At 40.9% G+C, this 23730-nt stretch overlaps 1 protein-coding gene across 1 annotated transcript; it reads left to right on the plus strand.

Moving 5' to 3' along the window:
* Positions 1-720: 720 nt before the first annotated feature.
* CFAP206 (cilia and flagella associated protein 206) lies at positions 721-23730 on the plus strand. Its single transcript, XM_054399205.1, has 12 exons — positions 721-828; positions 3365-3448; positions 4074-4164; positions 5192-5380; positions 5651-5809; positions 9439-9647; positions 10640-10759; positions 13604-13802; positions 14540-14677; positions 17277-17470; positions 18692-18835; positions 23500-23730. The coding sequence occupies exons 1-12, from the start codon at positions 721-723 to the stop codon at positions 23728-23730; spliced, it is 1866 nt and encodes a 621-aa protein (XP_054255180.1).

Below are 23730 nucleotides of genomic sequence, written 5' to 3' on the forward strand. Positions count from 1 at the left end.
AAATTAAATCCACCCTGCTCCAGTTTCAAACCATTGCACCTCGTCCTGTCACTACAAGCCCTTCTGAGAAGTCCTGTAGGTCTGTAGGATCCAGCCATCCTGTAGGTCCCCTTCAAATACTGAACTGTAACCATAAGGTCCCTCCAGAACCTTCGCTTCTGCATGCTGAACAGCTTGGAGGCTCGTTGCTATAGCCGCGCACACAGAGCCATAGGCGCACCCACAGAGCCATAGGCGCACCCACAGAGCCATAGGCGCACCCACACAGAGCCATAGGCGCACACACACAGAGCCATAGGCGCACACACACAGAGCCATAGGCGCGCACCCACAGAGCCATAGGCGCACACACAGCGCTTCCCCGGCCGGCGGCATCGCCTGAGGCCCAGCCGCGCCGCGTCTCCCTGGCAACGGTCCGCGGCTGTTGCCCGCTGCGGCCTTTTCTCGCTGCCGGCCGCCACCCGGGCGGGGCCGGGCCGGAGAGAAGGTGAGAGGAAGACGTTTTGTCGGCGGCCGGGACGGTGAGAGCGCCGCGGGGTCGGGAGGTGTGTCCCGACAAGAGGCGGCAGCGGGGCTGAGATGTTTGGGGGAGGCCCCGGCCGGCGGTACCGGGGCGAGTTGGGGAGTGGGCACCTGCAGCCCTCTCGTGGAGAAGCGTTAACAGACTCAGCCGAAAACTTAAATAAATGTTATTCCCGTTAACGTGTGTGCCCATTCAGTATGGCTGGTGACCAGACTGAAAGTGTCCTCAAGAAAATAATTCGTGAAGTCGGCCAAGAATGCACTGTCCAGGGACAAGCTGTTTCGGAAGCCTTGGTGGCATTCCTGGTAAGCCCAAGTTAAATCTCTAGGGTGGGGGTTTGAAGAGAGGTGGTGAAGTGGGTGTTGGGCTCTTCTCCCAAGTAACTAGTGCTAGAAGAAGAGAGAATGGCCTCAAGCTGCACCAGGAGAGGTTTGGGCTGGACAGAGAAAAGGACTTGGGGGTGCTGGTGGATGAGAAGCTCAACATGAGCCACCAGGGTGCACTTGCAGCCCAGAAAGCAAATCACATCCTGGGCTGCCGCAGGAGAAGCACAGCCAGCATCATACTCTGCTCTGGTGAGACCCCACCTGGAGTACTGCATCCACTTCTGGAACCCCTATTACAAGAAGGATCTGGAGGTGCTGGAACGTGTCCAGAGAAGGGCCATGAGGATGATCAGAGGGCTGGAGCACCTCTCCTATGAGGACAGACTGAGAGAGTTGAGGTTGTTCAGTCTGGAGAGGAGAAGGCTCTGAGGAGACCTTCTTGTGGCCTTCCAGTATCTGAAGGGGGCCTACAAGAAAGCTGGGGAGGGACTTTTTAGGGTGTCGGTTAGTGATAAGACTAGAGGGAAGGGAACAAAACTAGAAATGAGTAGATTCAGATTGGATGTTAGCAAGAAATTCTTACCCTTGAGGCTGGTGAGACACTGGAACAGGTTGCCCAGGGAGGTGGTAGAAGCCCCATCCCTGGAGTTTTTAAAGGCCAGGCTGGATGTGGCTCTGAGCAACCTGATCTAGTGTGAGGTGTTCCTGCCCATGGCAGGGGGGTTGGAACTGGATGATCCCTGAGGTCCCTTCCAACCGATTCTATGACATCAGGAAAAAAGTTTTCACTGAAAGGATTGTCAGGCATTGGAACAGGTTGCCCAGGGAGGATGTGCAGTCACCATTCCTCAAAGTGTTGAAAAGTTCTATAGATGTGATGCTTGGGGATATGGCTTAGTGGTGGACCTGATAGAGTAGGGTTAATGGTTGGACTCCAACCTAAATGATTCTATGGTTATTATTTCATACAAGTGTTTTCCTAATCACGTTTGAATTCTGTTGCTGCTCATAAAAAATTAAGATCAATATGTGTTGGTCTCATCATAGAACAGAAGTTTCTCATCTGGGCACAATTAGCTTGGCAGCTCAAATTGGTTTTTAAGGCTTTTGTGAGATAGGAACTTAATTTTACACATGGTGAATAGTACCACCTGAGTTACTGACTGACCCTACTCAGACTGAATGATACGGAGTGAGGACATAAATTATTCCTTTGGTCATAAAAGTTAACAAGCTTCAAATAGCAGCTCCACAGCAGCCTGGCCAGGCTAGAATGGTGGCAGCTGAGGCTTTCAGGCTGACTTGAACTTTGAAACACCTTGGTTTCTGTTTGCCTGCACTGGGCAGTTTCAAAGGGCTGTTCAGAGATATTCAGTATAGGGTCCTAAAAAGCAGGAAAAAAGTATTTCATTCCTCTGAAATGCTTTCTGAGGAAAAAAAAGCCCTGAAAAAGCTGCAAGTCCTGGGAACTCTTTGACTCAGAGGTCTCCCTCAGTTTGCTCCTACAGACACAGAAACCTTTTTTTTCTTTCTGTCTCTAAAGTGAGAAAGTGTTTTCTTTCCACTCTCATAAATGAACAAAAGGCGATGATGCGTAAGTGAATGTTTATTGCAGCAGCTATGTTTATTCTTTGATGTTTACCTCTTCCCTCTGCTGTGATGAATACTTTTGTTTCCTTGTTAAGGCAGGGCTAGGTAGTATAAATGGGCTGAATATTTGAAGGAGTGGGTTTGGATCCCATTTAAGCTAAAAATGAAATTGAATCAATCTCACTGTTGTCCTTGATGGACAAATATAAGTGTCCTTAAAAGCACTATACACTTTAGCTTCCCATCTTGGGAGACATGGCACAGATGCAGAATATAGTCCAAATGCATCTGTAAATCTGTGTCTGCAGAAAGATGAAGCTAGATTCTTTCTTTATTGACAGTAAAAGAACAGAACTGGCTCTTATAAACTTGCAAATGCATGTAAATGGCTCACAGCAGCACTGTTAGTCTGATTTTTTTTTTTCCAAAATGTGACACCATGGCTTTGATCAATGAAGTACAACAATTTTAATGAGTCAAAAACTTGTACAAGTGGCTGGCAAGATCCCCAGCCTGCATACCAGTTGCAGAAATGCACATATTTCCCTGTGTGCAGAACATTATGAATTTGGTATCTAAATGGTAAACATTCATACTGTTGTATACAGCACCAGCTGAGAAGTCTATAAACAACCATGGTGAATAAAATTTTACACAGAAAAAAATATTTTTTTCTAGAAAATTTTTAGATTTAAATATTTCTCTGCAAAGTTTGTGTCACAAACATGTTTTTTCCTTCTATGCCTGAGAACTGAAACCAGCAAGTCATTAAATCAAATAACTTTGTTCCATTATCAAAGGTTGAAATGGAAAAAAGGAATAACAAACACTGGCTGCATCTGAGATTTTTCAAAAAATAAAAGGTGAGCTGCAAAGAGTATATGTTGAGATGTAAATTAATAGTTTTCTTTTTGGCAATCTCTAGGTGAAAGCTGTTTGTTTAGATCCAAGAAATAACTTTCATGTGGATCAAAACCTTACAGAAAATGATGTGCAAAACCTTATACAGGTAATTCTGACACAATGTTGACAGTCATTACTTAGCTAAGATTCTAGCATTATTTGCTATCTGTTCCTGTAACAAATATTTTATTTTGATATGGACACTTCCAAATTTTTAATGCTTTTTTTTTTTCATGGTTCTGTAGCTAAAGACTGGATTCTGGGAAGCCTATAAGAAAGACAATCTTTTTAGCAGGGCCTTTTGCAATAAGACAAGGGATAATGGTTTTAAACTACAAGAAGATAGATTTAGATTAGATACAAGGAAGAATTTTTTTAGAATGGGGGTGGTAAAACACAAACACAGGTTGCCCAGAGAGGTAGTGGATACCCCATCCCTGGAAACATTCAAGGTCACGTTGGATGGAGCTCTGAGCAGCCTGATGTAGTTGAAAATGACCCTGATTACTGCAAAAGGATTGGACCTCTAAAGCTCCCTTCCAACACAAAACATTCCATAATCCTATGACTCTGTGTTCTTGAATGCTAATAAATGCCTTATACTTCACAGTGTTCATAGTATGTTGAGAGAATGGTTAGGGAGGGGGCTCTAGTGTTGTTGTAAAACCTGTAGCATAGTCCAGTTCAGATGTTTTTCCTGTCATGAGAAAGAACTCACCTCTCTCTCTTAGCTCTGTGTTTCCAGGCTGCTTGACACATCAAACCCATCCCTGAGCACAATTAAGATGCAAGTTTACTTTGATTTGAACTATACAAACCGAGGTAATTTGAATATAATTACACGTTTTCATAGAAGAAAACATTCTGAGTTTAGGATTTAATACCTCTCTCTGTAAGGCTAAAATTTACTCCTTTCAAATGACTGCTGGCAGTAAAACAAAATAAAAATCCATGGGGAAATGTACTATATAGAAGTATGGTGTTTCAGTAGGGATATAGCAGGGGAAAAAAATTTATATTAGATTTGAGACTACACTCATCCTGCCTGGGAGAATGTAATATATTAGATTGCTTAAGAACAATCATGCCTTCAAGTGCAGTGGCTGCACCCTGAGTACCTGAAACAGAACTAATAGCCAGAATTGCACCCATGTATCTGAAAGAGAGCTTGGTGTTTTGTCAATATTACTACTTGACATGAGCAGTCTTGAACAATCAGTTGCAATTTTAACCATGCATGTTTTGGTCTCATCAGTGGTAACCTCATATGGTCTGAGAATGTGGAAGAAAAATGAGGTGGGGAGAATGTTTCTGCTGTAATTGTGACTTCAGATCTCAATGAGACTGTGAGGGCTGGCTGGAGCACAGGAGGTACAGAACAAGAGCAGACAAAAATTAAAATATTTCTGCCTGGAAAGATCATGAAAAATGTCTTTTTGTTAGCAAAATTAGCCATCTAGAGTGTGGCTTCAAAGTCATCGGGACTCAATAAGTCCAGTAGGAGTCTGAGATCCTGATTAGTGTTCAGATTTGGGCATGTAACTTCATTTACCTATGAAATAGGTGTGTGTATACAATCTGAGGAGTTCAGTGAGTCAGAGACTTGCTGCTTAATTTGACCTGAATAGTTCTGTGGATTCTATTGATTGATGTTAATCATGCTAGTTATTTTAATGTTTTAATTCCACTGCTATTCATTAAACAATATGGTGCCTTGAACATCTCTTCCACATACCTGTGCTTCAGAAACCTCAAATTGGTCTTCTTACTGTGGAAATAAACTGCATCCTCTGTATAAGCCAAATCCCAAAGAATGTAGATAGCAGTTTCTAACTCTCTTCTTCCCTAGCTGGATTACTCAGTGAGCAGCAGCAAGTTCTGGAGGGAAGGCTGGCTCCTGTGGTCAGAGATATCACAGACAGTCATCCTTGTGTGCAAGAAGAAATGGAGAATCTGTATCAGAAGATCATTAGCTACATGCTGTTGAGCTCTGGCCTGGGATCCCCAACAGATCTTGAGGTTGTCAGAGAGGTAACAGGTCAGTAAACTCCCAGCTGTGAAACTAGGCTTTTCTTACTGAAAAATAAAATTTCACTTTCTCTTCACCGATCTTTAGGTGGCAAATTTCAGTGGTAAACTGTGATGAATGCTTACTACCCAAAATGTCACTGCTCAGCCTGGAAGTCTAAATTTGCCATGGATTCACTACTTTTGCAGTTGTTCAGGAGAGGGTATTTTTGCTTGTTTAATGATTTTCTTTTCTGTTCCCTCGCCTTGAGGGTTTTCTCACCTATTGTAATGCTTATAGCTGCCCTGCAGAGTGTGTTCCCCCAGACAGAGATGATCACTTTCATCTCACTCAGTAAGAAGAACAAAGAGCAACAGCTGAAAAATCTTGCCATGCTAGTCACAGGAATTCGGTTGTACAACAAGGAACTTGGGCAAGGAAGAAGCAGTATTGATGACTGTAAGTAAACAATTGCATTTGGGCTGTGTATTCCCAATTAATTCTTCCTGTCCCTCCTCACTGCTGTGGCCCCAATTACATCTCATCTTTCTAGATAAACAGCTTTGACTCAGAGTCTGTAAACCTGAAGGAAAAGTACACATTTGGTATTTAATTATAGGCTTCTATGTAGGCTGCTACTTTTTAGCTAAGAGGAAGCCCTCTGTAGTTGATGTAGAAGGATTATATGTATTGACCTCATGCACTAATTTTCCTCATGATAACTTGTTCCCTGATCCCTTGTCATTAAGTGAATTAAGTATGTAATGCTTGCCTCTAAAAGCAGTTAATTAAAATCTTGAAAGGACACTGTCAATCCAATCACAATTTTCTATTCAGTATGTGTGATGAGAAGCAATAAAAGTTGCTGAGGCATTATCTTCATTCTGGTAATTTAGAGTAACCCCTTCAGATATTTTTAATATGTTGTCAAAAATCTTCTGCATTTTGAATCTGTCTGCTTCTTTAATAAGCAGAAAATGTCAATAGCTATGCTGGAGTTCTTCAAAAGCTGTATTCAGAGTAGGGCAAGACCTTGCTATTCCTATGTTCTCTTCTCCCATATTACTTCTTCTTACCACGTTATTTCTGGTAAGTTCACAATTAATAAAGAAATGACTGGTCAGAGGAAATGTTTTTGTGAATATGCATGTAATGTTGTAGCTCATTGAGAAGACTTCTTGGTAGGAAAGGTCTGCAGCCCAGTTTTAGGGTGAAACCTTTTATTTTAAAAGACTAAAGTTTTTGGAATAAGGGTTAGAGCACATAGCTCTCCTGCTAAGAAAATTGTGTTTTATTGGAAAGCAAGGCATTTGTTTAGCTACATGGTATTTAAACTAAATCAGTATAAGTAGGGAAGAAAACCACAAATGACATCATGGAAAGATAAGTAACCTTCTATATGTTGGTGATGATGGTTTTTTTCTTGGATGCTAAGCAAGTCATTGGTTTTCTATGCTTTCCCACAAATGGAACATAGAGACATGTTCATGCATCCTGTGTGACCTTCTTTAGGTGAACCTGCCATGGGGGATTGGACTCAGTGATCTGCTGAGGTCCCTTCCAATCCCTACCATTCAGTGTATGTGGGCCCCTCAGTTAAAGAAGGACCTCAGGGAACTGCTTGAAAGAGTCCAGCGCAGAGCCACAAAAACGATGAAGGGAGTGGAACATCTTTATGAGGAGAGACTGAGGGAGCTGGGGTTCTTTAGCTTGGAGAGGAGGAGACTAAGGGTGGACCTCCTTGTTTATAAATATGTAAGGGGTGAGTGCCAAGAGGATGGAGCCAGGCTCTCCTTGGTGATGCCCAAGGACAGGACAAGGGGCAATGGGTGGACGTTGAGGCATAGGAAGTTCCATGGAAACAGGAGGATAATTTTGTCCCCTGTGAGGGTGACAGAACACTGGAACAGACTGCCCAGGTGGGTGGTGGAGTCTCCCTTTCTGAAGATATTCAAAACCCACCTGGATGCTTTTCTGTGTGATCTGGTCTAGGTGATCCTGCTCTGGCAGGGGGGGTTGGACTAGATGACCCTTCAAAGTCCCTCCCAACCCCTACCATTCTGTGATTCTGTGTGTGAAATGTCACCTTTTTATGTTGTGGCTGCCTCTATTCGAGGTTCATTGGGCCTGCCTTACAGTGTGAGGGAACATTCAAGTATCGTACTTATACAAAAGGCATGATTTACAACATGTTGTGGTCTTTTACACTATAATATTTGTGGGGCTTGTAACCTATTAAAAAAGATAATATGATTGTTAATCTCGATACATTTGTTATCTTACTATAATCTACTTCTTTTCACTGACCTGTTTACATGTCACTTTTGAACAGATGGAAAAAAACATGGCATGAATGCTCTTAGGTCAGGAGATAAAAAGGATGTTTTTATGCTTAAGGCCAGTAGTTACACTGCTAGAGCCTTAATTTAAGTGTTACCAGCAGTCTCCTGGGATAGAACTCCACCTTGGCTTTTTACCCTGCTTTCAAAAAAGGTAAATTTGCCAAGTGTTAAGGTTTCTTCACCTGTGGTTAGACTGCTGTTAATACCTGTGCAAATTTACTTCCCATTTTAGCTTTGTTAAATCTAGTCTTTCTGTGCTCACAGGGTTTTGAGTAGACATCCCTCAAAGCCCAATTATAGAATCATAGAATTGTTAGAGTTGGAAGGGACCTCAAGGATCATCTAGTTCCAAGCCTCACACTAGATCAGGTTGCTCAGAGCTACATCCAGCCTGGCCTTAAAAACTTCCAGGGATGAGGCTTCCACCACCTCCCTGGACAACCTGTTCCAGTGTCTCACCACCCTTACTGTACTGCTGCTTGCTGATATTGCTGGCATTAAAAGGGCTGTATTGTGCACTTAAAGGAAGTCTTGTCATCCTATCTCCTTGCATAGCTGCCCACTGAAAGAGCAATCATAAAATAATAATTTTAAAAGAATAATTTATACTGTATTACCTGTCAACTAAAACATGTCTTATTGACTGTCAGATCAAATGTGATTTATTGACCTGTGCCATTTGGGAGAATTTGTGAGGTTTGTAAGTACTAATGCTGAATTTTAATGACTGCATAGGTATATTTTTTCATGTAGTATCTATCTTCTGGTTTTAATCATAATCTTTAACTCATTCTTACAGCATTGTTAGATATCAAAGTGCCCAGGAAATGGGGGACCTGTTATTAGTATTTTATGGATGAGAAATCTGAGAATTGAAAATTGTGTGGATTGTGCAGATTGTGTAAAGGCTCCTAAGAAACCATGGCAGTAGTCACAACTGAACTACCTCACTATGAAGTGAGTGTTCTCACAGCCTTTGATTTGACTTCCCTCTACTCCACTCTGGTGAGACCCCACCTAGAGTACTGTGTCCAGTTCTGGAGCCCCTATTACAAGAAGGATCTGGAGGTGCTGGAACGTGTCCAAAGAAGGCACATGAGGAGGATCAGAGGGCTGAAGCACCTCTGCTATGGAGACAGACTGAGATAGTTGGGGCTATTCAGTCTGGAGAGGAGAAGGCTCCGAGGAGACCTTCTTGTGGCCTTCCAGTATCTGAAGGGGGCCTACAAGAAAGCTGGGGAGGGACTTTTTAGGGTATCAGATAATGATAGGACTAGGAGGAATGGAGCAAAACTACAAGTGAGTAGATTCAGATTGGATGTCAGGAAGAAGTTCTTCACCATGAGGGTGGTGAGACACTGGAACAGGTTGCCCAGGGAGGTGGTAGAAGCCTCATCCCTGGAGGTATTTAAGGCCAGGCTGGATGTGGCTCTAAGCAACCTGATCTAGTGTGAGGTGTCCCTGTCCATGGCAGGGGGGTTGGAACTAGGATGATCCTTGAGGTACCTTCCCCAAACTCTGGCAGTTCTATGACTTTATAATTCAATGACTGTGGTATTTCCAGATGGCTAATTGCAACTGTTTGGAACCACTTGACTGGTAAGATATAATCTAGTATGCAAGTATTTGGAAATGCATGATTATGAGAACAAAGTTTAGAAATCACAATGTTATTGGAATACTTCATTTGCTAATGATAGAAATAATTCTTTTTATATGTATCTTATGTTTATTCTACACAAACAGTGCCAGCCATTCTGAATGAAGCCATCCCAGCAGCTACACGGACTGTCAATGAAGGTCTTAACACCTGCCATATGCTAGCCTACCAGTACACAGCTCTGTTGGAATCCATGCAGGAAGACCAGCACAGATACACACAGCTTAGGTCTTTGAAATTAAAAGAAGCACTGTTCAATGTGAGGCAGTACGAGGCCTTCCTCCGCATCCTTCTGGTGAGATGCCATGAAGTTATATCCTGTGGGTTTTTTAGTACAGATGCAAGTTACCTACTTGTATAGAACAGGAATGTAAGAAAAATATTCAGAAAGAAATTAAATAAAATTTATCTCTGTCTATAAGAACCTCCCTCATAGAATCATAGAATGGTTTGGATTGGACCTTAAAGATCATCTAGTTCCAATCCCCCTGCCATAGGCAGGGACACCTCACACCGGATCAGGTTGCTCAGAGCCACATCCAGCCTGGCCTTAAAAACCTCCAGGGATGGGGCTTCTACCACCTTCCTTCAGCAACCTGCTGCATTGTGACTGTACTTGCATTAAATTTCTGGAGATTTCCATTTTTTTTGTTTCATTTAATTAACATTAGGTGTTAGAAAGTAAGACTTTTTCTTTCTTTTCGTACTGGTACTGCCCCAAAGGTCAGGAGGGAAACAGCCTCCTTGCTTAGTTGTGTCAATTTTAGTCTGCAGACAGCCCCAACACATATGGAGCCATCATAAGACTTTGAGGAATACAATTCAAATTCTTGGAAATTGTTTTGTTTCTGAAGACCTTTCCTTTTGTTGTTTGAGAGACAGGGATTTATTAATCTTGCCTTGATATCATAATGCTTGAAAGCATTTTCTCTTTTAAGTAAAAAGTAGAGGTTTTCTATAAAAATTACTAGTATATGTTTCATAGAAGTGCCTGGTGGATGGATGTGGCTCTGAGCAACCTGATGTAGTGTGAAGTGTCCTTGCCCATGCCAGGGGGGGTGGAATTAGATGATTCTTGAGGTCCCTTCCAACCCTAACAATTCTATGATTCTATGATATGTTCACACTTCTGGAGAAACATATTTTGTGGAAAGTTAGGATGCATTTTGTTCCTTAAAACAGTTGCCTGAGGATAGTTGAATGAAGAGTTCCAAGTAAATATTTACTACTAAATACTTGATTTTTTTGACTGTCATACTTCTTCCCTGAAGTGAGTTCTCTTTGCAGTCTGATGCAGTTACAAGTGCTCAAGAAACTGAAAAGATGAATGTGCAGTTTGCAGCAGCAATGGAGCAGCTGAAAAGCACAGTGCAGAATAAGGTTTCCATAGATACCAAAGAAGTTTTTGTAAGTAATCTAAATGGAAAACCTATTTCAATTATTAAAAAAATTACTAAAGTATTACAAAATACTTTGCTGATGTATTTGTACATAGTTTGTGTTACAGTCTACATTGGTTTTATTATTACAGCACCTGTGATTTTTTGAAGGGGCAACTAAACTAAAAGATTTGATCTCAAGGTAAAAGCAAAAGCAAGGTACAAAAAGGGAGAGAAGGAATTAAATGTTATTTTACTATAGATGTCTGGAGTCATTTGTCAGTCTTTGTAGATTTGCCCTGATATTTTCCAGGTTTATGTAAATGTTCTCTCCTGATCCTTGCAGAAACAGTAAGAACATAAATGATGACAGATAACAGCCATGGGAGTGTGATTGTTTTAAAGTCCCTTCAGATAGAAATTTACTGTCATTACAGTACAACTCCTTGATACCATTTTTCTAAAGAAGCCAGGTTTCAGTGAAGGGGGTTTCAGCCCTCTGCTCCTCCCAGTTGCTTCTGAACCTGTTGGCCAGTTTCAGTCAAATTTGTCAAAGTCCAGAGATCTCAAAAATATGTCATTTTCTGCAAGTTTTGTGAAAAACAAGCAACTAGAGAGACACCATTAAAGCCCTCCTGAGATGGAGTCTGAAATGGGAATGCCACAATTAGCTGCTGGTTTGTGATCTAATGAAAACTTAAGATTATTATGATAGCATGGTATAAAGGAAATAGGAGAGAGGTATGTCAACCAGTTTAATTTAACTTGCTTTTCATGAAGGAGCTCATTATTTTGTGTGACATGTCTATCGTTTCAATTCCTTGTAGCTAGCCGTTGAACTATGCAGTTCACACATATGTTGTATTTCACCCTTTTAAACAAATAATTAGAAAGCAAAACTACATCTGCTGTGGAGGAAGAAGGAAAGAAGATCATGCCCCTACCATCTATTCAGAGTATTTTTTGCACTCCCCATAAGGGCATCTGAGCTGGATATTAATGGGAATGGCACTTTAACTGAGAGGCATCTCAGATGTGATCTGACACTTCATCTTACATGTGCTTGTGATTTTGTAAGCCAGATGCTCTCATTTAGAGACCGATTTCCCCTCTTGTCCAGCTGCACAATTTTTCTTCTTACTTATCTTCATGGGGCTTAAGTGACTGATACACATTACTCTTTTCCCTGGAAGCTGTCTGCTGTTGTTTTCCTCCTTCCTAGATTTTCTTCTCTCTTCAGGTTGGTTACTTGCTGTTTCTTCTCTGGTGAAGACAGAATATGTAATGTCTTTTGATTTCAGTTTTTTGCAGATAGAGATTTCTGTATTAACACACCATTTAAATAGTTCTCTTTTTTCTTCAGCTAGTTGCTGAGAAGCTGGATCCTCTATAAATCATAGAATGGTTTAGCTTGGAAGGGACCTAAAAGATCATCTAGTTCCAGCTCCCCTGCTGTTGGCAGGGACAACTCCTACTAGACCAAGTTAGAATCACAGAAAACATCTGTTTGGAAGATACCTCAAAGATCATCCAGTCCAACCTTTAACGCAGTTTAGAGTCAGTCCTAAACCATGTCCCTAAGTGCCAGGTCCCATGCTGCTTAAACACCTCCAGGGATGGCAACTCCACCACTGCCCTGTGCAGACCATTCCAGTGTTTGAGAACCCTCTCTGTGAAGGAATATTTCCTAGTACCCAGCCTGAACCTCTTCTGGTGCAGCTTGAAACCATTTCCTCTAGTCCTGTCACTTGACACCAAGGAGAAGAGGCTGCCCCCTCCTCACTCCAACCTCCCTTCAGGTAGTTGTAGAGAGTGATGAGGTCTCCCCTCAGCTTCCTCTTCTCCAGACTGAACAACCCCAGCTCCCTCAGATGCTCCTTGTAGACCATGTGCTCCAGGCCCTTCACCAGCCTTGTTGCCCTTCTCTGGACATGCTCCAGAACCTCTATATCCTTCTTGTTGCTCAAAGCCTCATCCAACCAGGGTTGACACATTCTGCCTTTTAAAAACCATAGTGTAAGGCTTATATTTGTAGTAAACATTTCAGTGCCATTCTTTGTTTATTCTGGTAAGAATGATTTTGATCTTGCTGCCCTTCTCAGAATCACGTTTCCTCAAGTTTTGTAACCATACCATTTCCACAGTGTTAGCAATGCTGAATTCCAGAGCTGACCCTGGTGGCCCTTCTTCTAACAGTGTTGTCAACACACATAAAATAGAAGTACATAAAATAGTAGTGTGCATTTCAGATTCATTGCATCTTGTCCCATAAATGCTCTGCGTGTTTAGATTAACAGGGCACACTTTTATGTCACTGTCACTGAAATCAGAGTTTATACTCACAGGCTTGGTAGGCCTTTTCTCTATGTGCACTGCCAACAATGAATCCCATCCGTTTGGCACACACAATAGCCTGGGAGCTGTGGTACAAAGTCACTCTGGAAGCAGGGCAGACATTAAAATGAAAATGTTTGTACATATTTGTGTGGGTTTTCTTCATTTAGTAGTTAACCAGGTGCATTTCTTCTAGTCCTTCTTATTCCTGTACACCTTATTTCCAGTTATAAAACCATGTTGTCGGTGGAACATTCAGTTCCAAGGATGGTCTCAGAGTAAGATATTTGGGAAAGGCTTTGGGGAAAAATGTAGAAAAGTACCATTCTGACCCATAAGCCTTCATGGTGGACATATGTGTTTTGGGCATATGAGATGGGAGCTCCTCTTAACAATGCCCTGGAATTCTGCAATTTCTAGGTGCTGAAGACCTTGGAGATCAGCCCTGCTTTGTTCCCAGCAGAGATTGTTGTACACAGCACATGGGTTGCAGTACAGACATAAACATAATCTGGATTTCTGATATTTTATTTTCTAGCCACTCTTTGCTGAACTCTCTAACCTCTGGACCAGGTTTCAGGATGAGATACTACTGCTGAGCTTCCTCACAAATATGACCAACAATCTGCAACAGTTCTCAGAAATCCAATCACAGCTTTTTCCTGAGGAAGTGCTAACATCTCTTCTGGAAGGAGTAACTGTGAAAACTGATGAGGAAAGGATAAGAGAAACCATGGGTATTGGAAGTTACTTATTTTTATTTTCCTTCTTTAGAGAAGATTTTGTGGTTTGAATATTCTTTACAGAAGGTTCTACACGTTGATTTTTTTTTTTTAACTAATCTGTATTTGTACAGTAAAAGAAAATGAATCTTGGAGTGTGTGGATTTATTTTTCACATAGTGTAGTTTGGGCTTTTATTTTAATATATAATGTTACAACATAGCTGCTAGATACAAACATACCTCAGAAAGCTGGCAGAATGATCAGAGAAGAATACTTCTGCTTATTTTTTAAAATTGTATTTATTTCTTAAATGTATTCATGTCTTTTTATACCTATCAGAACTTCTGAAATTGAGGGGGCAATTAAAAAGCTAATCTAAATGGGGATTTGGTTACCACTAGTATTTGTTTGCAAGATGGTATCCCTAGCAACCAAGTTATACTCACAGGGATTTGTAATGCTTGAGTGGGTGAAAACAATAGAAGAATTAAGATATTACCTTCCTGGTGTTGTCCCCTTCTTCCCCAGACCTAATGCTACTAAGATAGACTCCTGCAGAACTGATTTTTCAGTAGGATCTGTCTTAAGGCAGGGCTAAAGTTTGGCTTGTGGGATCTTAGCACTGCAGGTCATCCTGTGGAAGAAGAGAGTCATCCTGGACGTTCATGCTACAGCCATCCTGTAACATGATTGTATTTTAAACATCTGTTTTGTTACTGAAATCCTTGCTTTGTTAAACCTTCTCTTAGGTACCAGAGTGAATGTTTCTGATTTCAAGAACCAAGAATGGCTTTTTCCAGAGACTACTGATAATTTTGATCAGTTGCTAATCCAGTATTGTGGTTTCTGTGCACATGCAATTGGTGTGAAAGGCCTCACCATCCCAGGTATGCTTTGTAGTTTGGTATTTTCCATGCTTTATATGTACACAAGTAGTAGGGAAGATGTAGATACATGTTCTGAATGCATCCTTTTATGTCAGAGCTGGGGTACTGTATTTTCTTGTTTGGGATTTTTACCCCAGATTCCTTACTTCCCCTGTTAAAGTGTGTTTCTTTTAAGAATACACAAAGAATCTGCCCTAAATAGAAGGCAGGAGGACTTCAAGAGAAAATAGGCACAAGCAAGCAGAGACAGAAACAAGATGGGATAGATAAGCCAAGTTGAACAAGGCCAAGTACAAGGTCCTACACCTGGGTCAGGGCAATCCCAAGCTTGTAGGCTGCATATGGAGTGGCTCAAGAACAGTCTAGAGGAGCAGGACTTGGGGGTGTCAGCTGATGATAAACTCGACATGAGCTGGCAATGTGCACTTGTATCCCAGAAGGCAACTGTGTCCTGGGCTGCATCAAAAGAAGTGTGACCAGCAGGACAAGGATAGGTGATTCTGTATTTTGAAATAGATGTTATAAAGTACTAAAAATCTGCTCTGGAAACAATGCAAAAGTGCAGTTGATTAAGTCAACTAATTATAGGAATTTTTTTGGTCACTTCTAAGGTCATTTGTCTTGAAGGTAAGCCTTGCTTTTAGCTACCTCATCAGATCATATTTTCTATCTCCCTGTCCTTTATAGAACATATCCATAAAGAATTTTTTTAAGCTCTAGGAGGTAGGAAGTGAAATATTTCCACTGTTTAGCAGTATTAAAAAATAGATATTTTAATGACAGTGCAAATTACTTATTTACTAATGCTCAATCACTTATTTAGCATTGTTACCATATGAGAACAACTGTCCTGGGTTAGACTGAAAGTCTTTTTAGCCTATTTCTGGATGTGAACAGTTGTGAACACTTGAAGCCTATGAGAAATCAAATAGGAATGATTCTTAGTTAATTATATCTTTCCCTAGCATTATGAGTCTTCCTCAGGTAATTGTTGAGTCTGTAACCTTTGGTTGAATAATCCTTGATAGAGTTTTTTTAATTTGCCTAATTGACTTTTGAATCCATTTAGAGTTTGCCATGGGATATTCTTATTGTCAAGAATTCCACAGTTGTAATTATACATACTATGAAAAGGGGGTTGTTTTAAGATCTGGCTTGATAATTTCTTCAGGCCTGAGTCTTTCTATTAGGCAAACCAGCAAACACTAATTGTATATTGCATGCAACTCATGGTTTTATAATCCTGTATCATATTTGGTTTTAGTTGCTTCTTTATAATGTTGAAGAGGCTTCTGTCTTTAACTCCTTCTTCTGTGAAAGGTACTCCAAGCCTCTGATCACTTCCAACTTCCTTCACTTTATCTATTCTATTGGAAAAAAATGTTGTATTACAAGTGTATCACAGGATGTTAGGGGTTGGAAGGGACCTCCGAAGGTCATCGAATCCAACCCCCCTGCCAGAGCAGGAGCATAGAATCTAGCACAGGTCACACAGGAATGCATCCAGAAGGGTCGTGAAAGTCTTCAGAGAAGGAGACTCCACAACCTCCCTGGGCAGCCTGTTCCAGTGCTCTGTGACCCTCAGAGTGAAGAATTTCCTCCTCATGTTGAAGTGGAACCTCCTGTGCTGGAGTTTATATCCATTGCCCCTTGTTCTATCCCAGGGTGCAACTGAGCAGAGCCTGTCCCCTCCCTCTTGACACCCAGCCCTCAGATATTTATAAACATTCATTAAATCCCCTCTCAGTCTTCTCCAGACTAAACAGCCCCAGGGCTCTCAGCCTCTCCTCACAGGGCACATGCTCCAGTCCCTTAATCATCCTTGTAGCCCTCCATTGGATTTTCTGCAGCAGATCCCTGTCCCTCTTGAACTGGGGAGCCCAGAACTGGATGCAATATTCCAGGTGAGGTCTCACCAGGACAGAGTAGAGGGGGAGGAGAATGCTGTTTTTCTTCCTCTGTTTTCATCCTAATAATTCCTGACATTCTTTTTGCTTTTTTGAATGCCATTTAGTATTTCCAAGGCACCCTCTGCGATGATTCCAGGTCTTTCTTGGTCAATGACAGCTGAAGCAGAGACTGCCACTGCCTTGAACTCAATTTGTGTTTTCCTCTATAAGTTATTTGACCTTTACTGACATTTCATTTTCTCTGCTAATTTATTGTCTGGCTTCTCAGCTGCTTCATCTGCTTCTTCAGTTAATTTCAGTGTTATGCCCTTTGGTATAAATGGTCTGGTGATCTGCAGTCAAGTATTTGCTGGAAAATAGAAAGGAAACAGTTGTGGATATAGTCTCTTTTCCTGTGCCTTTGGTGTAGATATTTAATCTGCTGTTTTTTTAACAGATGCACTGAGACATGCTGGATGTGAACTATTCAAAAGCAGCTGTACAGACTTTTCCGTATTTACAAAAAGCTTACTTCCAATGATTTATTGTGATTTCAGAAAAAAGGAAATGAAACTAACTTGAAGGAAACACAGAATGTTGATTGCAGATGTCTTTTGTATTGGATATCATACTGTTCACTATTTTATTTTGTGGAGTTCATTTTGGGTTTTTTGGTGGTTTTTTTTTTTTGTTTTTTTTTTTTTTTTTAGGAAATCCTGCTATTGGAATTCTGAAGCACAGAGAGAAATGTTATGTTTTCAGTTCCAAAGAAGCTGCCTACACCTTTGCTGAAGATCCAGATAAGTTCATTCAGCTGAATGTAGAAAAGGCACAAGAATATGCAGAGCTAATTCAACTGCTCGAGCTTCATCATCGGTTTGAGTACCTTGCTCCATATGTACAGGTACACATTCTCCATGCCTCTGGCTAGACAACTGTTGGGTTTGTCTTTTCTTTACTTCACCAACTTCTTTACTGTGGGGGTGACAGGGCACTGGAACAGGCTGTCCAGAGAGGTTGTGGAGTCTCCTCCTCCGGAGACTTTCAAAACCTGTCTGGATACATTCCTGTGTGGCCTGCCCTTAGTGATCCTGCTTTGGCAGGGGGATTGGACTGGATGACCTCCAGAGGTCCCTTTCCACCCCTACCATTCTATGATTCTAGAACATAAAGAGAAGAGATGATACCCATCTTTAGGAAGGAAGTATAATTATCAGCCTATCATACAGAATGTTTGAAGTTCCATCTTTCCCAGGTCTTCAGTGTGTTGATAAGAAACCTTTTTCCTTAATGTTGTTCTCACCTTATCTCTTCATAGGAAAATATGTAGAGCCAAAGGATTGTGGCAGCAATAAAAGCTGTTCATCCTTAACCTAGTAAGATCCACCATCTGATATTTCTTTTTCTCATTTTGGCAGAAGTAGCTTAAAAGAACAGTTAATAAATGCAGTGGGAGAAAAGCCAGATGCCGTATTAACTAAAGCTTTAGCTTAGCAGCTCAGCAGTATGTGCTGGATGAGGATGTAGTGATCTCTGGGGACAGGAATTATGGAATATATTGAAAAATTAAAGGAGACTCAGTAATAATGATGGTGACAGTGCTACTGTGTGAAATCCAGAGACTCGATTTGGATTCATAGGCATTCTGTGACCCATTGTGAATTCTGGATTGGTAGTGATGGAAAGAATGTAGTCTTGAACTGGCTCTGGCAGAGATGTGAGCACTTCTCCTAAATACGATTTGTGACTTTTAGTGAATTCATACAGACAAACTGGGGTGCCTGCATAATAAAATACTGGTGGTGATCATGGTGAGACCCCTTTTTACCCCAAAATCCTATGATTAAGCATCCACTTGGGATGTGATTGCTTAATCACTCTGCCTAAAGAGTTTTCTGCAAGAAATTCAGTCCATTAAATACTTAATGGTTTCTTCTTTTCAGCAGGGACAGAGGGAACAAAAAGATTCTTGAATGTAAAGGTTGTTATCAACTTGTGGTTTGCAGGTTTCTATTTGTTTTTAAAAAGCAGTTTTAAAAAACTCTTTTTTCAGATGTATGTGTTCTTCACATTAATGTTTTGCTTGGGTTTGTGTTGGTGGGGTTTTTTTTTTGTTTTCATCTAGGCCAGAAAGGCAGACAAGTGTTTGATGGAGCCAACCATAAAATGTGACAGTAGTACTCAAACTGATACTCATATCTTGCCTCCAACTATTGTGGCATCCTATGAATGGAATGAATGGGAACTGAGAAGAAAAGCTATAAAATTGGTTTGTATAGTTATAACAAGATTTTTATTGCTGGGTAACAAAGTTCAGAATAAATTGCTGTAAACTTTTGTTCCTTGCAACCTAAGTCTATCCTTATTCAAAGGTGCACTTTTTTTTCCAACTGGCTCAATATTTTGTTTTCCAGGTATTTTCTCTCCTTATTTCTAGATTTTCTTATTGATCCATTTCTTCCATATCTTTCTCCAGTTTCATAAGCAGTGCTTCCACTACTAAGTCTATTCATTACAAAATTTTAAGTTGCTTTCTTTGAGTAATAAGAGTTTGAATTGAAATTTGAAGAGTTTGAATTTTAAAGTTGTTTCTTTACACTGAAATAAATTTAACAGGTTGAAGACAGTGCTATACACTTTCTTTGTAAAAAACAAAACTAAACAAAGCAAAACAAAGGTTGTAGAAAGGTTTGGACGGAGAAATTGTGGAGTCTCTTTCTCTGAAGATACTAATATCTACCTGGATGTGTTCCTGTGTAGCCTGCTCTAGGTAAACTTGCTCTGGCAGGTGGGTTGGACTAGATCATCTCCAGAATGTATTTCCAAGCCCTGCCATTCTCTGATTCTGTGAAGGTTTGCTCAGGCAAAGCTTTGTTGCAAGTGAGCAATTTATATTAATATTCATCACCATCAAGTAAGAGCAGGAAAAATGCAGTAACTGGCAGACAGAATGGTTAGAAATAGCTTTGCATGTGCTTGACTCTGCAGAAGCTTTTGGTGAATTAATTTACCCATTCTTGAAAGGTATCAAAGTATGAAGCCTTCTCTTTTCTTTTCTCTTTTCTTTTCTCTTTTCTTTTCTCTTTTCTTTTCTTTTTTCTTTTCTTTTTTCTTTTCTTTTTTCTTTTCTTTTTTCTTTTCTTTTTTCTTTTCTTTTTTCTTTTCTTTTTTCTTTTCTTTTTTCTTTTCTTTTTTCTTTTCTTTTCTTTTTTCTTTTCTTTTCTTTTCTTTTCTTTTCTTTTCTTTTCTTTTCTTTTCTTTTCTTTTCTTTTCTTTTCTTTTCTTTTCTTTTCTTTTCTTTTCTTTTCTTTTCTTTTCTTTTCTTTTCTTTTCTTTTCTTTTCTTTTCCTTTTCTTTTCTTTTCTTTTCTTTTCCTTTGCCTTTGCCTTTGCCTTCCCTTCCCTTCCCTTCCCTTCCCTTCCCTTCCCTTCCCTTCCCTTCCCTTCCCTTCCCTTCCCTTCCCTTCCCTTCCCTTCCCTTCCCTTCCCTTCCCTCTCCCTCTCCCTCTCCCTCTCCCTCTCCCTCTCCCTCTCCCTCTCCCTCTCCCTCTCCCTCTCCCTCTCCCTCTCCCTCTCCCTCTCCCTCTCCCTCTCCCTCTCCCTCTCCCTCTCCCTCTCCCTCTCCCTCTCCCTCTCCCTCTCCCTCTCCCTTTCTTTTCTTTTATTTTTTTTCTTTTTTTCCTTTCTCTTTCCTTTTCTTTCTGTGAAGAAATACCTCTAATTTCATCCTGATTCTTCATGTTTGCTAAAACAAATGCTGTTTTTTAAAATAAATTAATAAATAAGTAAATCCTCTCTTTCATGTAGGATCGAGAGGTAAGAACTAGAACAAGTAGGTTTTCTGTTGCTGTATCAGCCAAAGGAAATATTTGTTACACTATGATGATGATTTTCTGACAGATCAGAAATCACAGTCCACCCACAGAAGGTTGGCCACATGCATGCAAGCTTTTAAAGTGATAGTAAAAGCTTCTGTCTAGAGTTCACCAACACATGCAGTTGTCAAGGTATAGCACCTGATTTTCACCATTCAGTCAAAATGGACTTGTGAGTACAGGGAATATTGCAGTTACCAGTATCAGCTGGGCACAGAATCATACTGTGAGTAGATGCATTATGGAAGCCTGTGGTCTGCTGTGCAGCCTGTTTCTTTTCTGTTGCTCTTTTTGCCATGAGATCACAGAATTAACCAGGTTGAAAAAGACCTTTGAGATCATCCAGTCCAACCTATCACCCAACACCATCTAATCAACTAAACCATGGCACTAAGTGCCTCATCCAGTCTTACTTTAAACACTTCCAGGGACGGTGACTCCACCACCTCCCTGGGCAGCCCATTCCAATGGCCAATCACTCTTTCTGTGAAGGATTTCTTCTTCACATCCAGCCTAAACCTCCCCTGGCACAGCTTGAGACTGTGTCCTCTTGTTCTGTCACTGGTTGCCTGGGAGAAGAGACCAGTCCCCACCAGGCTATAACCTCCCTTCAGGTAGTTGTAGGCAGCAATAAGGTCTCCCCTGAGCCTCTTCTTCTCCAGGCTTAACACCCCCAGCTCCCTCAGCTTCTCCTCACAGGGCTGTGCTCCAGACCCCTCCCCAGCTTTGTTGCCCTTCTCTGGACTCATTCCAGCGCCTCAGCATCTTTCTTGAATTGAGGAGCCCAGAACTGGACACAGGACTCAAGGTGTGGCCTGACCAGGGCTGAGCACAGGGCAGAATGACTTCCTTGATCCTGCTGGCCACACTATTCCTGATCCAGGCCAGGATGCCATTGGCCTTCTTGGCCACCTGGGCACACTGCTGACTCATGTTCAGCCTACTATCAACCAGTACCCCCAGGTCCCTTTCTCCAACCACTCTGTCCCCAGCAGGTAGCACTGCATGGGGCTGTTATGGCCAAAGTGTAGAACCAGGCACTTACACTTGTTAAATCTCATGCTGCTGGACTCTGTCCATCTGTCCAATCATCTCTGACTTTATAAAAGGAAACCAATTGTTTTGATTGAAAGGTCATGCCAGTGTTAACTGGCTTATAAAGGATTCTAAGTAATAGTTATTACTGAGGTATATAAGGAAGCCAATTAGGGTTACAAGAGGCCTAGCCAAAAGCCTCCTTTGCTTGTGTAATGAGCAGAAGTACATAAATCTAAGATGTGGTCAGTGGTAATGAACAAAAGGACATAAATAAATGTAAGATGTGGTCAGTATTTTTGCTTCAGCCTAAGAAAAGGTGGATATTTTCCAATAGCTGAGCATGAAGACCATTCACAAGCAAATTGTAGCTTGTTAGTTTGAAATATTTAGAGAACGTACTAAGGGTGTTTTAGCCCTAACTGTCCTTATGGGAGGTGAACGATGCTGAGCTGAAACAAAAAAATATCAGATGCATGCAAAGAATATTTTATCTACTGGGACTGCTGAATTTATAATATGGAAGTGATACAACATTCAGAATCAAAGTGCAGAAATAACAGAAATGGCTTCCCAGTGCATGTGTGAATTTGATACTTTAGGGAAGCATCAGACACATTTGCAGGTTTTGTTAGAGGATGAGCTCAGATGTCTTGGGGTTTTTCCCTGTTGTTCATACTTAGCCAGAAAAATGTGTAGTGATATGAAATGAAAAAATATGACTTTGTTAGAACACCTTTTTGATGTCAAAAGTAACATTTTCAGCTCAACATTTGTTTCTCTGGGCAAGCATAGTTCCTTGCAATAGCATGCATTCAATTTTCAAAAGAGAGAAGCTTAACAGAGAAACAGTGTCTCATGCCTGCTCTTGTTTTAATTGTCATTAAAACCCTCAGGGAAAAAAAAACCCAAAGCACTAAAATATTGTCTTTCTTTCCATGCCATCTCTTCTGTAAGTTCCTTGATGTTCTCCTTGTTCTTTGCCGGATGAAATTGTGCATAGGATTCAGTTGTAGATTAAGACACCAAAATGTGTCCACACATGAATCATGCAACTTCCATCCCAGTTGAGAGAGACCTAGCTAGTGGAGTCTGGAAAATATTTTGGCTCACCCTGATACAAACACTGAATTTGACCAACTTAATCACTCTCCAGCTTCCACTGACTCCAGTCTCCACTCTTCCCTCACTGGACTGGATTCCAAGTATTTTCTCATTTACATGTAGGTGTCTGGATCCCACCACTGGGGACTGTATTTTGTACAACATAATGTCATAGGATTTATGTGTTTTACACCATTGCTGACATAGAAGGCTAGGTGGGATAAGGCAGATTTTTGTTGTTTCAAATGCTGACTTTGTAATATTAACCCTTTGTGAGAAGTGGGTTTGTTGTTATATCTATAGCAGTTTCTGTGATTAAACAGAGCTTTGGTCATATATTACTTTAACTTTTGCCCCTTGCCAAGGGATTAATAAGCAATGTCTTGAAAGAAGACATTTTTTCTTTTTATGTGATATTTTATGACACCAACCCCTAAAACCTCATCACTCTTGGTAGAAACCAAAGACTTGATCCTGTATTTGGGTTATCCACAATATTCAGGATCCTCAAACTTGTTTTAGGTTGCAAAAGGTGAGATTTATCCATGCCTGCCATCACTTTCAGTGTGTTTGCAGACTGACTGACATTAATTTGAAGCTTTGAAAGAGTTTACCATGAAAACAGCATTTTATTCTAACAAAAGAAAGGCTTCAGCATTTAACAGAATTTGAAGATAATGACCCAAGGAAACTACAAAAGCAGTGAGAGGCTCACTTAAAATTGTGTGGGCTACATACATCCTGTTCACACATCCTGCTAGTTCAGGAGTTATCAAGTCACAGCTACAACCATGGAGTGATGGTAGGGTGAAGTAGGCCATGTTCCAGGTTTGTCAAGCACGTAGATGTAAAAGATACAAATGCACCTAGTGCTAAAATGTTCAAAGTTTTGCTTCATCTGATTCTTTCTGTGTCTTTAGGCCAATTTGCGCCACAAATTGACTCATGCCATGCAGACTGACCTCAGCCATATGAGAAGGAACAACTGCACCCAAGTGTACCTGCCAAAAGATGTTAGCACCCAGACTAAGCGTGACAACTCCAGCAATGTACCCAGACCACAGATTTTCTTGGAAGGTCTTCGAGGAGGATCATCCCCTGCTACTCAAATGGTCAAAGTAGACCTAACAAGAGCAGTAGAGGAAACCTAA

Source organism: Indicator indicator, chromosome 2 (assembly GCF_027791375.1).
Source record: "Indicator indicator isolate 239-I01 chromosome 2, UM_Iind_1.1, whole genome shotgun sequence".
Lineage (NCBI taxonomy): Eukaryota > Metazoa > Chordata > Aves > Piciformes > Indicatoridae > Indicator > Indicator indicator.